General features: G+C 40.0%; 2 protein-coding genes across 9 annotated transcripts in view; both read right to left on the bottom strand.

Moving 5' to 3' along the window:
- Positions 1-161: 161 nt before the first annotated feature.
- On the bottom strand, positions 162-8,347 carry mybl2a (v-myb avian myeloblastosis viral oncogene homolog-like 2a). 3 transcript variants are annotated; one of them, XM_031844947.1, is made up of 13 exons: positions 8,016-8,347; positions 7,804-7,863; positions 6,621-6,720; positions 6,374-6,445; positions 6,151-6,243; positions 5,817-6,037; positions 5,534-5,645; positions 5,101-5,154; positions 4,654-4,877; positions 3,678-4,380; positions 3,015-3,257; positions 2,209-2,409; positions 162-2,093 (listed from the first exon to the last, which is right to left on the bottom strand). In XM_031844947.1, exons 1-13 carry the CDS (start codon positions 8,024-8,026, stop codon positions 1,494-1,496), a joined length of 2,694 nt encoding a protein of 897 aa, XP_031700807.1. In that variant the 5' UTR covers positions 8,027-8,347; the 3' UTR covers positions 162-1,493. The 3 variants fall into 3 exon arrangements, with proteins under 3 accessions (XP_031700807.1, XP_031700808.1, XP_031700810.1); XM_031844948.1 differs by lacking the exon at positions 7,804-7,863 and having other exon boundaries at positions 8,016-8,346; XM_031844950.1 differs by lacking the exons at positions 7,804-7,863; positions 8,016-8,347 and adding an exon at positions 7,563-7,794.
- An 808-nt stretch (positions 8,348-9,155) lies between these two features.
- The window catches only part of sgk2a (serum/glucocorticoid regulated kinase 2a), a 12,695-nt gene continuing 5,198 nt past the window's right edge, over positions 9,156-16,652 (bottom strand). For all 6 annotated transcript variants that reach the window (XM_031844954.1, XM_031844957.1, XM_031844956.1 and 3 more), the window contains 8 exons: positions 15,439-15,570; positions 13,624-13,736; positions 13,452-13,488; positions 13,270-13,356; positions 12,996-13,091; positions 12,024-12,179; positions 11,536-11,625; positions 9,156-11,446 (listed from right to left, as the gene is read on the bottom strand). In XM_031844954.1, the coding sequence (XP_031700814.1) occupies positions 11,291-11,446; positions 11,536-11,625; positions 12,024-12,179; positions 12,996-13,091; positions 13,270-13,356; positions 13,452-13,488; positions 13,624-13,736; positions 15,439-15,570 (867 nt within the window). In that variant the 3' untranslated portion in view covers positions 9,156-11,290. The remainder of the gene's footprint in view (positions 11,447-11,535; positions 11,626-12,023; positions 12,180-12,995; positions 13,092-13,269; positions 13,357-13,451; positions 13,489-13,623; positions 13,737-15,438; positions 15,571-16,652) is intronic.

Genomic DNA, 16,652 nt, shown 5'->3' with positions numbered 1-16,652 from the left:
ACTCATTAAACGCATCTTATTTGTTTTTATATAAACGTTTAAATTACATTCTAAACATTGGTATTCAAATAGCTTTCTTTGACTTTATTGATCGGTAGATTTTATTCTTAATCCTTTCAGTCTGGAGTGCTCAGGTTAAATTACTCTGCACACTAACTGCTCCCAGCTGATTGTAGTATTAGTTATATTATAACCCAGATAGTGCTCTTAGAAAACACAGAAATGGACGTGAAAATCGTGGCGTACAGGAAATAGCTTTATTCTTTAATACAAATTCATTCCCTGGATATTCCCATGTGGAGAGGTCAAAGGGCTCAAGTTCACACTACTGTTTCCCACAATAACGAACAATCATCACTGCATTAAAATCAGTTAGTCATTCAATGTGAACTTTAGTTTGTGTAAAAGTCTACCTGCCAACGTAAGAAACAGACTGACCTTTCCCATCGGGACATTACAAATCATTTAGGAGCAAAAACAGCTGAACATCAAGACTCTTGAGAACACTGCTTATTGTAGCACCTTACAAAAATAAGAAAAATTGTCAAAGACTAAGAAAATAAACATGGATTTTAAAGCGGAAAGGGACAGTCTCTCATTCAATTTACACCAAGTGAGCCGATACACAGTCTATCTGCTGTACACCATACAAAACAAATAAATTAAAAAGGAAGAAAAACATAAAAATGTACAGCGCATTTTCTGGCACTCCTACATTTTTTTACGAGAAAATATCACTTAAACGTTTTGATTTAGATACTGAATAGACAATTCATGCACTTGTGCTGTGATTTAACTGCCAAAGAGTACAGCAACAAATATTCAATGTCTGCACAGACACAAGCTGTGTTAAAGCTGTGATGTGCAGCACTCATATTGCAGATTTAAGCATCTTTCAAATTATTTCAGTGGCATAAGGAGCATTGCTGTCTGCCAGAGTCTTTTGTACCACTACCAGTAGGAGTCACAAAGTCAGATAATGTTTGACCACAGATGCTTAATTTTCTCCTGTCTGTAACAAGTTAGCAGCAGCACAAGGCCTTCAGAGAATGCATGCTCTCAAGGCCTCTTAATTCACACTGGATTACATTTTTAAAGTGTTAAATTGTACTCTCATATAACACACGTTTATTCTACATTGTTTTTGGAATGCAGTTGAGCTACCTTGTGTGAAGGACAAAGAGAAGCTGCCTTTCACTCTCAGTCCACAGAGAAATGACAACCGTTTGTGCGCTGTGACTGTAGCCTGCTGGCTGCCATCGTGCTAAATCTTGCTATTTCAACTAAAGAGATATTTCTGAGTGGATTGCCCTTATTTTCAATATACTTTTAATATATTATGCTGCTGTTGACTACTACTGCAAAAATAATTCAGTTATTTAAATTCACCATTCAAAGGAATTTAATTTAGAGGGATGGTGACAGTTGGGTGTGGAAGCATAGCATGTTGTATGGAGAAGCAAATGTGTGGGCCCCAATTGTCACTTAACCAATCAGTGTTTGGCGACCCCACTGGGCTTTTTCACAGTCTTTGTCTTTAAAGAGTTTTTGTACAGAAGCAGTCTCTCTGTGGTGTGAGGAGGCAGGCGGTTCCTCTTGGCCTTTACAATACACGCTGCCATCGGACACAGCCGGTCGAAGCCCCCTGAGGTGGCCGGTGCTGCCAGCAGCTTCTTGACAACGCCCTGGAGCAGGGGGAACCGAGCTGCAGATTTCCAGTACAACACGCTGCTGTTGCTTTCCCACAGTGGTTCGGAGAGGTACATATTGAACTCTGCTGTCTTCATGGTCTTTGCCGGAGGCTGGAGGAAGTTGAAGATGGACTTGCGCTTGAGATCGTTCTCGCCGACTCCGTTGCAGTTGCCGTCATCTGAGCTGCCACCAGATGCCTCCATCGGTGCGTTGTCTCGACTCGCCTCTTTACCACCTTGCTCCTTTTTCTCCTTGCTTGTCTGGTCGTTATCTGCCTCTACAGAGGGAGCTGCTGAGGCCCCCATGCTTCCTAGTGTGGCTTCCACGATGGTGCGAGCCTGATACTTTGACGGGGGTGTTAGGAAACCTGTCTGGTCCTCCAGTTTGGCATCAGAAAACGGCTGGGAAAAAAACATTCAAGAAAGGATGAGAGTTCTGATTTTGAGTGATTCTGATTCCGCTCTGTGGATGCAAAGTGGCAAAGCATGACACAACGGCAATGTTTCAATTCAATACCTGCAGTTTGATCCTGGGGTCGAGCACAGCAGCTAATATCATGTCCTTCTGGTGAATCAGGGACTGGAAGTGTGTGTGGATGCCTGTGCGCAGGGCCTTGTTGAAGTGGGAGTAGTTGGTGACCAGGCTCTCCAATGTCTTATCAAGGCCAATCAGGGATGGCGTGATGAAAGAGATGGTCACTCCATTTCCTTGCAGGACCTGGGTTAGAAAAAGCATAGGGAAATGATCTCACACAATCTTCTATCAACAATACCCAAACACTATAATACTGCATTTCCATGCATGTACATAATATTTCTGGAGGGGTTCTTGAAGCATGGTTCAATGTACAATTGACAAATAAGCGCATTAGTGCTGCAACATTAATGATCGTAATGTTTTTGTTTTCTTTGTTTCGGAATTCAAACTGCCAATTCAGAACATTTGTCAACAGACTTCATTGTGTTTAACACCAAATAAGCCAATAATAGGTTTTGTTTGAGAATATGTAACACAATGTGGGCTGACGTGAAGCTAAAGTGCTTAATATTAAAAGATGGTCATTTCAATGTCATTACTTGGAGTGATATCAACCCTGTTTATATCTCTTCTTAAGCGGATTGGTTCATATTTTACCAGAATAAATATCCCAAAAAGTAATTAGAAAACCAAGTAAAACATGGAAATTCCAATTTAAATATTTCTAAAAGGTTAGGGTTCTAAAAAACAACTAAAATACAAGTAATACTACATTTTACAATCGTGCGTGATCTGTGTAAAACATTATATTACACTACATCCATGAAATTAACTTTCTGTTTTACCTGCAAGGCCTCCTCAAAGGGCTCAAGGAGACCCAGGATGTCAATCACTTGCTCCCTCTTGGCCATGACCAGAGGCGGGGCGCTGGCTGTGTCGTTAGCCTCTATGCGGGCCTGGGCCAGGAGAGCCATGATGGCGGTCCAGGCCGACTCCTGCACCATGCGGCGTAAAGACAGCATCATGGAGTTCCAGCGACAGCTACTGGAGGAAGGGCACAGGGAAACGTTGCACTCCTTCAACAGGACCTAAACAAGACAATGATACAAAACGGTCAACAACACAGGAAAGAAAATCATATGTCTATCCATAAACAAAAATAGTATTGTTAGACCTCAATTGAACAATTATGTTAATTAGCTTTTCCACCTCAAATAATCAGCTTTGGTTTCACATAACTCTACAGCTCAGAAACAAACCTTTAAGACAAAGGTTGGGGATGAAGATATCATTTATTTTTTGTCTGCACACTCTGAATTTGAAAGGTTTAATAATCAGTGCTAATGAATACATATTTAAAACAAGACACACTGGTGCTGTTTCATCTTTGCATGTAAAATCTATAAAAATCTGAAAAACAGACTTGCTGACCTGGTTTATGTACCTTTGCAAGACAAATATAACACAGTGTAACATACAATTGCAAAATCAGTTTTAGTTTCTCTTACCTCGCTCCAGTAGGCGCTGCTCCTAAAGAAAGCCACCACGTTGTGGACCTGCGAGAGCAGGTTTTCCACCACCCTGGAGTTCTTCAGTGCCTCCTTAATCACAAGCTGCAATGTGTGAGCCACACAGGTGGTTCTAGTCCCAATCTGTAGCTCTGAAAAGGGGGACTCTGTTTCAGACATCTGGTCTGACAGAAATGCCACCATCTCTTCTCCATCGGGTTCTCCCCGGTTGGATGAGCACATGATCTTGTAGTCGCAGAACAAGTTGTTCCCAGACAGGGCTTCTTTGGCTTGGTTTGCGAGCACGTAGCCGATGCTGGGAGGAAAGAGGCCGTAGCTCAATAGCACACCTTCAAGCTCCCTGGCCACAGCCGTGCTGAGGTTTTTGTGGCTGAGGTGGCGGAAGGCTACAATGGGACGGCGTATCTGCCAGGAATCACTGACGAAGTGGAGCTGCACAACGACAATGGGCTCCTCCGCTGGGTGGGATTGATTCCCTGCCCAGAGGTCAAACGTGACATGAATTGCACTCTCGCCATCTTTGGTTTTGGCAAGGCAGGCTTTAAGGTCCCGGATGAGCTGAGGCTTGATGGTTCTCTCCACTTCATCATAGAGCTGTAGGCCCATGACCCGCTGGGATAGCTTGCTGCATTCAGGACTGATGGTACTCATGAATGACCGGAAGCCTGCGCCTTCAACAAAACTGTGGGGAACAAAAAAGGAAGCTGCATTGGCATTGTGCATTTGCAAATGATGCGTGCGAGTGTGTGTGATCTAGATTGGTGGTTTGATGTGTATTTAGTATTCATACAGAATATACAACTAGCCCCCTGTTGCTGTTAAGTCTACTGACACACACGACATCATCCTGGGTATATAGACCCATGAGATCACATATTCGACTTAGGGATTAACAAACTTGGGGATGTTGCTAACTTTGGACAACAACCCAACAAGGACACTTTCAACAGGTCACCTGAGTGGCAGCATGTCTTCAGAGATCATCCTCAGTGCCGCGTTGGTAAACTTCTTCGGGTCCACCGGTGCAGCTGCTGGTGCAGCGCCTGAGCTGGAGCTGGGACTGGAACTCAAACTGTGGGGCAAGGAGGGACTCATGGACGCTAAAGTCTGTGGAAGCAGAGCGACCGTCTTCTGCTTGACTTTCTGACATGCCGCCTTCTTTTCCTTCACTGGCCTGACCTGCAGCAAAGCAGAGAGTAGGTGAGCCAAACCAAGCTTGCCAGCTGAGACTTCACAGCAGAATATGACAGGCATGAGTCCAGAACCACCCCTACAAATCCAGTCAAGTCTGGTGATTATTGTGTTAACTTACTTACTTAATAGTAACTTTTTTGAAATTTGAGTGTTTGTACTTTGGTAAAAGTTTCTGAGTCATAAAAGAAAATCATCATAGCAAGCTTACCACTTTAGGAATTACTGGTTCAGTGTCTAATACAACATCACACTTGAAGTCCACCTGTAAAACAACAGATAATGTGAATGCGCAATAGTGTAGTACAATAAATGACACCAAAGCGTTTTCTTCTGTCATAGTCTGACCTGTAGCCCATATAATGATTAGATTAGTATATTATTATTGATTTCATAATATGTAGCAAGTAGCATTTTCTTTAAAAAATGTAAAACTGTAACCAACCAACATTTTACCTGCTACATCACTAAGATGATTAATCAACTGGCATAATCTAATCCATTAACCATTTTCATTAATTTCTAATCTATTCATATTTGCTTGCTAAGAAATCATTGAGGAAAAAAAACATTTGTACAAACGGTGTGGAAGCTGAAAGTGATAAGTATTACACAGCATGTGCTAAACTAAACAGGTACTGTACCTCTCCTTCAAACTGTTGAATATCAAGGGAAATAATGTCAGCGTCGTCTTTGTACAAGTCCAACTCTGGTTTGATGGTTGAGTTCCAGTGATTTTTCACAGCAATGTCAGTCCTGCGAGAGGAATCAAAAATATACATTCAAGTCTCTGTGTCATTTCTGGTTAAACAGGCAGATACGTTGTTACATTCACCCTCTTATTTTAACAATAACTACCAAATAATGCATTTGATTGCCCGTCATCCATATTGTTAAACTCCAACAAATCAATCACAGCTAACCCACCTTCCAGGGAGCAGCATGGCAATCTCAGCCCACCGGTTTCCCAGAAGTGAGTGGGCTTTGTAGATGATGAGGTTTTCTTCGTTGGTCCAGGAGCTCTTTTTGAGCAGTGGGTCGAGGTGCCTGTGCCAGCGTTCACGACACTGTTTCCCCACCCGTCCTTTCAGGTGCCTGGCAATCAACGACCAGTGTTTGAAGCCGTACTTGTCCACCAGCTCTACTATCTGTCCAGAGTAAATGCATGTTAACACAGGAGGAGAGAGTGAGATGGGACAGTTTAACTACGAACTGGGTTCAAGCATAGTCTGTATCTGATGTTTAGTGTCATTTCTTCTACCTTATCGTCTTCCTCTTTGGACCAGAAGCCCTTGACTAAATCAGGATTCAGGTACTTTCTCCAGCGGTGCATACACTGGAATTCTGTCCGCCCCTACCAAAACAAAAGAAGAAGAGATTAGCAAGCAATCAGAGATCTGCATCATCTGTTCCTTTAAAAGTTTACATTGCTGTTTCATTCATTCTCTCTCACTCAAGTAACTTTGCTTCTGCTGAATACTTACCGGAAAAAAACTGGCTATGGTTTTCCAATCTTTTTTCCCAAAGTTGCTGATCAGGATTTTGAGATTTTCATCCTGCACACAAAAAAGGAATCAGTTCAGATTCAGCATAGTTTAGTGGAAGCTTTGTTACTTCACTGACACAAATATAATAATCTACTGGAAATCATCAGGTGTTGCTCTAAAGATAATATAATCAGATGAATACCTGAAACCTACATATTAAGGTCAAAGTATTCTTTTCACTCACCTCTTCTTGAGTCCATTTGACTGACTTGGTACCATCGTTCTTATCTGCTGCGTCCGAGTCAGTGTCAATACACATTGTACTATCATCTTCTTCATCCATGCTGCAACCAGACAGATAACCAATAATTCAAACATGTATTACTGGATTTTGTCATGAAAACAAAACCTTCAGCTGGGCCAATCAATTTATAGACTATTAAGAGTGAGAAGACACACTAGATAATGATTAGACATCTCTGCTTCCAAAGTGTAAATAAATGTGAACATATGACATGTTTGATATGGACTATATAATGGATGCTGTTCAGTTTAAATTAAATTTTTATCATTTGAACACAATTCCATCCAGCTTGCATTGGTGAAGCGTCAGAAGTTTCAGCTGCAGATGTAAAAACAGACTCATGTTTAGCTTTCCGGTTTAAATCAACAGAACTTATGTCTTCATTAAGTGTGGTACATTTAAAGTGCCCAACATTAAAATACTAGAATATATTACTATAACACCGACAGTTGCTCGCAATGCATCAAAGAGATTAGTTGAAGCCAAGACTAACAGAGTTGCCACAGACACGCAACCTTGCATGTTTAACATACAATATACAAATAGTTAATTAGCACTACACTGACATATAGTTAGCTAACTTGTAACTGTTTCCTTGAGTACAAAGCCTCTGTATTTCACTTTCCCGTCCTAAACCTAGACAAGCATGCATGTTGTGCTCCAGAGCAGCGAGCTAGCATGAGATAGCATTAGCTTATCTGACCCCAGAAAAGTTGACATAGCTTAGTAGCTAACATTAGCTTGTGCAAACCAAACAGTGACTACGACATACATATAAATCATGCAGCGAACGTGTGTGTCCAAACATCACACGGGGAAACTCTCAAGACAGAATTATTGCGATTGATGAGTCAAAAATGATTGTCAAACGAATTAACTTACATTGCAACTTGGCTCTAACTTCAAGCTAACCTCAGCTAACGTGCCTACCAAACACCATGAGCACGCTTGAAGAAACGTTGACTTTAAATTCAGAAAGTATAGCGCCTCCAGCGGCGCATGTAACGTAACGCAACCGCAACAATTGTATCGGCGAATATGAGGCGTTTGTGATCATGTCGATTTCGACTGTGATGGAGAAAGTTGGCTGACATGACAGTGTTGAGAACACAGAAATGCCTACCTAAATTTCAGATTGTGCAACTGCTTCTGGAATACCGCCGGGTCCAGCTGTTCCAGCTCACTACCATGACACAACAGAACAACGGCTTTTAAACGACATGAGGGAGAGGAAACAGTCGTCTCACACTCTCACACACACAACAACGCAATGCAACCCCTCGAATAAAATAGGCAACGTTATCATCTAGGAACCTTAATGTCTCCTTCACTTACCCGCGCGACATCCCTCCTGTATCTGCTACTCTGCTCGTGATTCAGACTGGAGCTCTGAACGGCTGCTGGAGTAGTTATGAGTTTAACAACACTGGTCAAAATCACTATTTTTACGGAGTTCAAATAACACACGCGTAATAAAATGTGTTAATTATTAAAATGCATTAACAGTTAAATAACTCGCGATGTTGTATCGATAGAAATATTACCCGGGACTGAACAGAGGATGTGTTCAAGAACACTACTACCATGGCTACCCAGTACACTACTCCCCGGAAACGATCCACGTGAGAAACGGTTTCAACCGAGGCTAACGGCTAACGGCTGCTGTTGCACAGACTTTGACTGGTTACTCTCCATTTCCCCCTCTGACGTTAACGTTAACACATTGGTAATACAAAATAAATAACCAGTGTCGATCAAACATTCCTGAACGGTATATTTTTCGATTCTTTTGTTTGAGGATAGTTGAGAATATTTCACCAAGTAATAGCCTTGCAGTTAGCCGTTCTAGTGCTACAGCTAGCACGAGAAGTCTACAACACATCAACAGCATATCTTGAAACCTATCCCATCATTTTTTATAACAATATGCATCCCATAAAAATTCTATGAATATATAAGCATTCCAAAAAGATGGATGTATAGTAACAAAGATGTCAAGTAACACGTTGGGAGACAATCCAACAAAGAAGCTATGCATTCCATCAAGTGTGGCCCGCTTTATATAAAACACCCATTCTGACCACAACGTAGCAAATTTGTAATCGCAAATTGATGTGCGAAGTGAAAAGGTATTTGTCCATTATGTAAACTAAATCTGCGCACACATATATTGTATTCGTGAACGTTTTATTGACTGTGTATTAAGGACACTTGGCATCACACTAACCTATTCACGAAATCAGTGAGCATTTCTGCTATAGGCTACGAATCAGTTTAATGTAATCCAGCATCATTGTACTTATTTCGGCTTCATCTCTGTTATTCTTAATGTTAATGTGGTGAACGTAAGTTGTACATCCTTGTTCACTTTGCTTGTTTCATATCATCCCTGCAGTCTTCAACAGTGTTGCTAATTGGTTCCTCACTGTTACTTAAACCAATATTTTTCCATCACACTTTGGCCCTTTCCACGTCCGCATATTGCCATATTTTGAATGTTTATTTCTGACAGCATTGCACCTTAATGTCACATTAAATCTGTTATCTTTATCCACAATTTGTAAAATTCTATTTACCACATAATGAAAAGGTGGTAATACATACTGCTATGTTACGCACATTTCTGAATGTGTTTATTTCGAAGCCTTCTGACTTCTGTTTTTATTTATATGTATTTAAATCCATCAGAATCAGACACTCTGATCATATGTTGTGTTTGTCATTTTGACCTCTGAGTGGCGCAGTTGTACAGTAATGTAGATAATATTCTAATAAGGTCACAATTCTCCACCTGTTTATTTCTTTCTTTCTGGGGATAATAATTGACCTATTGGTCTAAATCTAAATTCACTACGCAGATAAATATTCTACCTGTAATCTCAGCAAAGGTCATCACTCAGGTGAGGTGATTTTTGATAACATGCAACATTTACAAGCTGGTCACTGAACACTGTTTCTGTTATGCACACATGTTTAATTGCTCATCCAAAAGAACACATAACTGTTTTGACATATTTGATTTATTAACACGTTTTCTATGGACACAAACACACACACACACACACACACACACACACACACACACGCACACACACACACGCACACACCCGGCACCTTTAACTTCTCTGTTTACAGGTTCAGTCAGGGATCAACAGCTTGGCATGCAGGGTTACAGTTTTAGAAGCAGACGTTTTTCTAAGAAGGTAAATGGGAACATGATATGTTTAGGATTTGGAAGAGAAGAGCATCTTTAATATCGGGTGTACAAACAGGGCTTTAAGTACATATAAATGACATAATACAAATAAAATGCAAGGACTTCAGATGCAAGTGTATCACCCGTTACTGCCAACGTCAAGCACCATCAATCACCAACTTCATATTCAAGGCAGAGAGGCACTTCATGGTTAACATTGATATAATTACATTAATTACCACGGTACATAATCCTACTGCAAAGCTACTACTGTATGTTGCATACAGTATTTTCTATATAACATTAACTGTTTTAGCATGTCCAATAGCTATCACCATCTGCTATGTAATTATCTATTTTTTAAAAAGGTGCTACAAGGACCGTTTTCTAAAATCAGTGCATCATCTACAAATTACCTTTGACTCTTAATTGTTATAAACAAACGAGACCACTGTGGTGAGGACTTTCTTTTGGTCTTTGATGAAGAACAAAACATATTGGACGTTATTTTATCATCAGTCTGTCACATCTTTAGCTGTCTTTGCACAAGAAGATCGTACGTAGAACGTCAGATCTTTTCTGTGTAGTTTAAACATCTATAGTCATCACACTGTGACAGATGATGCATGTGTTTCATCTGCAGTCTCTCATTTGAGAGATGGGCTGTGATGGGCCGTGATTTTACACAGCAGCAACTTTATTCCTTACTCATTACATTTTCCTCGTTATTACTTTTAATATTATTATTTTCCTTCTGCTCAGAGCAAACTCCATGGCAGAGGATTACACTCACACCTCTTGCAGCTGCGCCTGGTTTTCACCAACTTCTGTGGTCACCAAAAATTGCCCAAAGTTTGATGGTCATGCCCATTTGTGGTTCACCCGGAGATTTTGCCTGCATTTGCACCCTTTATCAGGAAAATTGAGTTCTAAGTCTGGATGTACACAGGAAGACAACTTTGTGTTTTTTTCCACACGATATGACAATATCTGTTAATAAAATAATAATAATAATAATAATAAAACACACTCTTAATTCCATTGTAAAGGAATGGAATAAAGATAATTTGCACTGCATCTTAAAGATTGTCCTACTTCTTGCCAGCCCTGAATATTAGGTAACACATTCATAACGATCCTCGCTATCTCTCTAAGAATAGACCTGTGACTTCCAGGCAAAAAAAGTGTTATATATTTTAACCGTAAATGTGTCCATTGCAGGCGTGATCCCTCACTGCTACACCCTCAAGAGGATCCGTTTTGAAATCCATGCAGTAGTCAAACATTATAGATGCCACGTGGGATTTTGGCAATAGTACATGAGGAGCTCTTATTCTCACCAGACTCAAAAGAGTTGTGCTCACTCCGCTGATTCGATTACAGTGTTCAAACATTGGAACAGTTAACTCCTGCCTCACAGAAAACTGTCCTCAGTGCCGACAAAGGAGAACCCATTGAATGCGTTGTTGGAGCTGCTGCTGGCGTTGAGCTCCGGGCTCCGACTCACCGAGTTAGGAACCATTTCTCTGGTGAACTCTGGATCAATATGTTGAGTGTCAGCTGGGCCTCTCTGAAAGATGAAACAATCATTGTAACTGATAAAGCATGACTATATATATGCAAGTAATGGATGAGTTGACACACACAGAAAAAACTCACCACATTCGGGTTGTAAGGAGGAGTGATTCTCTTGTGGTAAAGGTCGTCCCAGTTGATTGGAGAGAAAAATATGTGGTTCTTTATTTCTAACTGTAAATAGAATAGAGAAATGTTATACATGTGTACTGTACATACTGGCATTTTCCATTCCTTCTGTTCAGAAATCCCAAAACACATTTATGAGGACAAACTGGCACTCCAATAGAGATTTTCAAGCCACTCTATACAGTTTCAAACAATGAGAAATAAAGTATGAAGGTGATGTCATCTTGGTAAATTTTCTCAGAGGGTTCTCAGAAAAGGTCCAAATCCCTTTAAAAGATGTCTCATACTGTAAGAGGCTAATTTCACAAAATTAGAATAAGCCGAGTCCTTGACTAAAGCAGCATTTAATGGAGTTTGATCTTCCCTTGTCTAAGACTAGGCTTATTTCTTGTCTGGGAAACCACCTGTTTTCATGTGTAGCAACAGTTGAAAGACAGACTCACAAAGTCGGCGATGGCCCCGAGGCGTCTGTGCTGGTCTTTCTGCAGAAGACCCACCAGCAGAGAGCAGACAGCTTCAGACTTCCCCGGAGGAAGTGGCAGCGGCTTGTGAAGGATCCCGTTATACATTTCATCGACGTCACGGCTGTAGAAAGGAGGCTGAAGCGGCAGGATGGGTACAAACAGTATAAACAGTATATTATATATAATATATTATAAGGGGCACAAGTCATAGCATTTCATATAGAAATACATCAATGCTAAATAGACATTCTATTTGTGTAAACAAGATTCCTCAGCCAAGATATAGTGGCTCTGCGAGACTGTACTCAGGCATAGTGGCAGTATTTTGAGCTAAATGCTAACATCAGTATGCTAACAAGCCGCTATTCAGCAGATACAGTAATATTACTATGTTCACCATCTTAATTTAGTGTGTTGGCATGCTAACGCTAATTAGCACTAAACAGAAAGTACAGCGGAGGCTGATAGGAATCTGGTGATTTTTGTTTAAACTAAAGTGTTGACCTTGTGGTGGTGCTGGAGGAAATGATAAAGGGTACATAAAGTAATTACAATTCATTGAGGGGAACATGAATGTCTGAAACTAATCTTAATGGCAATCCATCCAATAGCTGTTGAGACATTTTAGTCTCTACAACATTTTCTGCAGACAATTATGGACAGAGATGCTCTGACCTTTTCTCTTGCATCACTACCAGGCCAAATCATGTACTTGTACATAAAGAAAACATAAAAATCTGACGGACAGGTCACCATCAAATGTACTAAGCATGTGGTCACGGTCCCTAGAGGCTGAACCTGTTCTTATTTGGACACTGAGATTTACTTTAGCCCCACCCTGAAATGAAAATGTCGACCTTGCAGACAGGATATACTGTATTGTCTAGTCAAACATGAAGATGCTTCTAAAAAGGGATACCGTACCAATCAGCCACACACAAACTCACATACCAGGCTGTAGATCATCTCATAGGTCACTGCTCCCAGACACCACCAGTCCACTGTCCTGTCATATGCTTCCTTACGAAGAACCTCTGGTGCCAAATACTGCAGACAGAGAAACAGATAGAAACAGATTGGCATGGAGAAATCCTCTTTCTACAACTGGTTTTTCTAACTAGATTAAAAGGCCACAGTTCTTAGTCAGTAAACGTTGAGTTGTCAACTGCTCATTTGGAATAAAAGACCTAATCATTTATGATATACAGTTGTATTCTTTACTTACTTCTGGAGTCCCACAGAAAGTTGAGGTGGTGCCCTCAGGCTCTATACCTTCTTTGCACAGCCCAAAATCTGTCAGCACCACATGGCCCTGCACACAACAATAAATAATGCAATGCAAAAAAAGACTAAAACATATAGAGGAGTTGAAGTTTACAAAAAACAAATGTGAGGAATTGGACTCACCTGAAAGTCTAAGAGAATATTTTCTGGCTTCAAATCTCTGTAACAGATAAGAATGAGAAGATTATTACGATAGATCATTTGTGAATTTACTGTTTTGTGTCGCTGCGGTTCGGGTGTAATAGATAATGATTGGGGCCAACTCTCATAACGGTATTGTCATAAATGTTCTGACCTGTAAACGATGTTGAGAGAGTGAAGATAGCCGATGGAGCTCGCTACCTCGGCTGCGTAGAACCTTGCTCTGGGCTCGGAGAAACACCTCTCTCTTTGCAGGTGGAAGAACAGCTACAGAAAGAGAGAGAAAGGTTGATAGACAGATAGACAGAGTGTGGAGAGGATGGAGGGAGAAATCAAAATTACATTTAGTTGTTAGAGGAGGACAGAGAATTATTGAGGGATGAAGAGACGGGCAAAGTGACAGAATGAAACATGAGAAGTATGGGTAGATATTATTTTCCAAACATCCAAAACCAAAACATTTAAAAAATAATAATAATACAATTCTTTCAACCACTAGGGCGTGGTGTAACACGCTCGATCATCCGCACACGAGCACAAGAGCACAAGAGCACAAGAGCACAGCAAAGTTTCTGTGTTGGAAAACAGTTCTGCTGGCTGCACGCCAACGAGCTGTGTCTGACTTTGTTTGATATGAGTAAATAAAGGATTACTTATTTGGACATTGTTAAAGTGCAGCCTGCTGTGTCCAGATGAACAACAAGGAACCAAAATGTACAAGGATAAGATGATATGATGATAAACCAGGTCTTACTCCAGTTTATTCACAATGTGGACTTTTTGACACTAATAGCCATAAAAACATATACAACCCTGGCAGAATAAGTCAACTAAATACTATTTATAGTTTTAAAAATGTTTTCCCCTAAAACATTTTTTGAAAATAGAAGATGTTATGTGTGGCATTTTTACTTATCAAAGCAATAGTTCAATATTTTGGGAAATGCACTTGAGTGATGAGGACATTGATACCACTTTCATGTCTATAGGTGAATTATGAAGCTACAGCTAGCAGCTTGTTAGCCTAGTTTAGCATAAAGACTGGAAGCAGGGGGAAACAGCTAGCCTGGCTCTGTCCAATAGACTGTATACAGCTTTGTCTGTAAATTAGTGACAATTTGGTACAATTATCCAAATGAGTCCATACGTGAGAAAAGGAGTCGCATCTTTCTGATGATAACAGCTCTGCCATTATAATGCTTCTTAGAATAAAGATCCTGTTGCCTCCTTTCTATCAGGATGTTGATCTATGTGCAGTCAGAGCACTTTCTGTCATGATAAACCACGAAATCTGACTATAGGTAACACAAACACACACATGCACACACAAATTATAAAGTCTACAAGGTGTTAAAATGAACATGGTGACTGGTACTAACATTCAGCTAAGTTTAACATTTTCCCCAAAACAGCTAGCACACCATTTCTAACTTTATGCCATAAAAACATAATGTATTTCCTCAAATACAAAACGGTGGTTAGTTAAAAACCGGGCTTCCGATAACGGCTGGGGGCGTGATCGACACGAAAAATATAAAGCCCAAAAAAATAAGGCCAGGGAAAAAATAAGTGTAGATAAACTCTTGGTGCCTGTGTACATTTCTACCACTTTAATTGAATAAATTCAACAATATACTGGTAATCATGTTATTTTCAACACTTTGTTGTTCTGGATTAAGGTACTCATCTAAAGTATTATTGCCTACTGGCATTTCAGTCACTGCGGGTCTATGTGTGTGTGTGTAAAAATATAATATAATTTTGTTGTTAGCAGTTACAAGAAGTGTTGAGTTTGTAATAACAGCGTAATCTTTAACAGGTCAAGCGGAAACTAGGTTTTGTACTAAAATACGACCAATCCTACTTATAAAACAGAGTTGCTGTCGAGGTAAATACAGGCCCCGGTGTTTATTTGAGGAAATATGGTGATCAAGTTTCTTTCACTATTTATTTAGTTTAAGACGCATACCTCTCCACCATTCACATAGTCAAGGACAAAGTAGAGCTTCTCCGGAGTCTGGAAGGAGTAGTGGAGCCGAACCAGAAAGGGATGTTTCAGACTCTTCAGCAGTACATTTCTCTCTGCCATGATGTTCTTTTGCTAAAGAGAGAAGACATCAGAGTGAGACAGTGATGACTACATTTAATGAAAATGCCACAAATACACCAATCATACAGAAAACACATTTTCCTGAACATCACCACTGTGTACTCAAGTGTATTTGTTAATATTTGTGGGGTACAGTTAAATTTTCACAGAATGAAAAGCACAGGTGTAAATAATGAATCTAATGATTAATTCATTTTTATGTAGCTGCTTTGATTTCAGGGTCCTGGTATCATTCGCTCACTGTCACTTTAATTGAACAGAGCCATCGTTAACACCTGGGCTTTTCCTACAATGACAAGACAACACGTCTGCTGTGAAACAGGCCTATTTGTAGTACTTTAGCTGCTCAGTAGAAGTATGCAGTACATATTGTCAATTGCAGTTTAAATATTTTATTTCTATCTTAAGCTTTCATTGTAAATAAGCATATTTTAATTTTCTTCAGAATTTATTTTCTTAGAATGTACATTAAATTCATAATAATAATCTGATCACATTTGTCAAGGCATGTTGTCCACACAACAATGTGGAGTTTGCACAATTTTATTGTTCAACAAAGTTTTTTTTACTTAATTAAAAAGGTAACATATATTGAAAAAGTATCAAAGCTACTGACGAGAAAATATGAATCTGGTCATCAACAGAGTTTTAATGCGTAATAATTGTCTAAATGCTGTTTCAGATTCTCTTCCTGTCTGATGGAAACACTGACTCTTTGTTAATGACGGAAAGGGTCATCCGTTTTCTAGGACTGGACGGCAGAAAGAGACTAAAAGAGAAGAAAAAAACAGACCAATCGTTTCCTCTTGAAAAAAAAACACTGAACACTTCAACTTCAGCAGAAGTAAACGAATCAATGGAGGACAAGTGTGTTTGATCAGATATTGTCGTCGTGTTGTCGGACAAGAACAAAGAAGTGGCTCCGTTTATTTTCCGGGAGTTGTAAAATCTGCTCTTTGTACAGAACAAGCTGTAGATTAGATAAGATTGAGATCATGTTGCTGGGTTAAAACACTGTTTACTAATAACACTCTCTCTCTCTCACACACACACACACACACACACACACACAC

Source organism: Anarrhichthys ocellatus, unplaced genomic scaffold, assembly GCF_004355925.1.
Source record: "Anarrhichthys ocellatus isolate YVR2014 unplaced genomic scaffold, GSC_Weel_1.0 scaffold5, whole genome shotgun sequence".
In the NCBI taxonomy this organism is placed as follows: Eukaryota; Metazoa; Chordata; class Actinopteri; order Perciformes; family Anarhichadidae; genus Anarrhichthys; species Anarrhichthys ocellatus.
This window is presented reverse-complemented; position numbering and strand designations above follow the sequence as displayed.

What these genes read in the sequence shown, in the direction of transcription:
- mybl2a (XM_031844947.1), bottom strand. An exon ending in AACCAGTAATTCCTAAAGTG is followed by an intron (nt 4,878 to 5,100) that starts GTAAGCTTGCTA and finishes GCTTTGCTGCAG; the next exon opens with GTCAGGCCAGTGAAGGAAAA. An exon ending in GAAGACATGCTGCCACTCAG is followed by an intron (nt 4,381 to 4,653) that starts GTGACCTGTTGA and finishes TGTTCCCCACAG; the next exon opens with TTTTGTTGAAGGCGCAGGCT.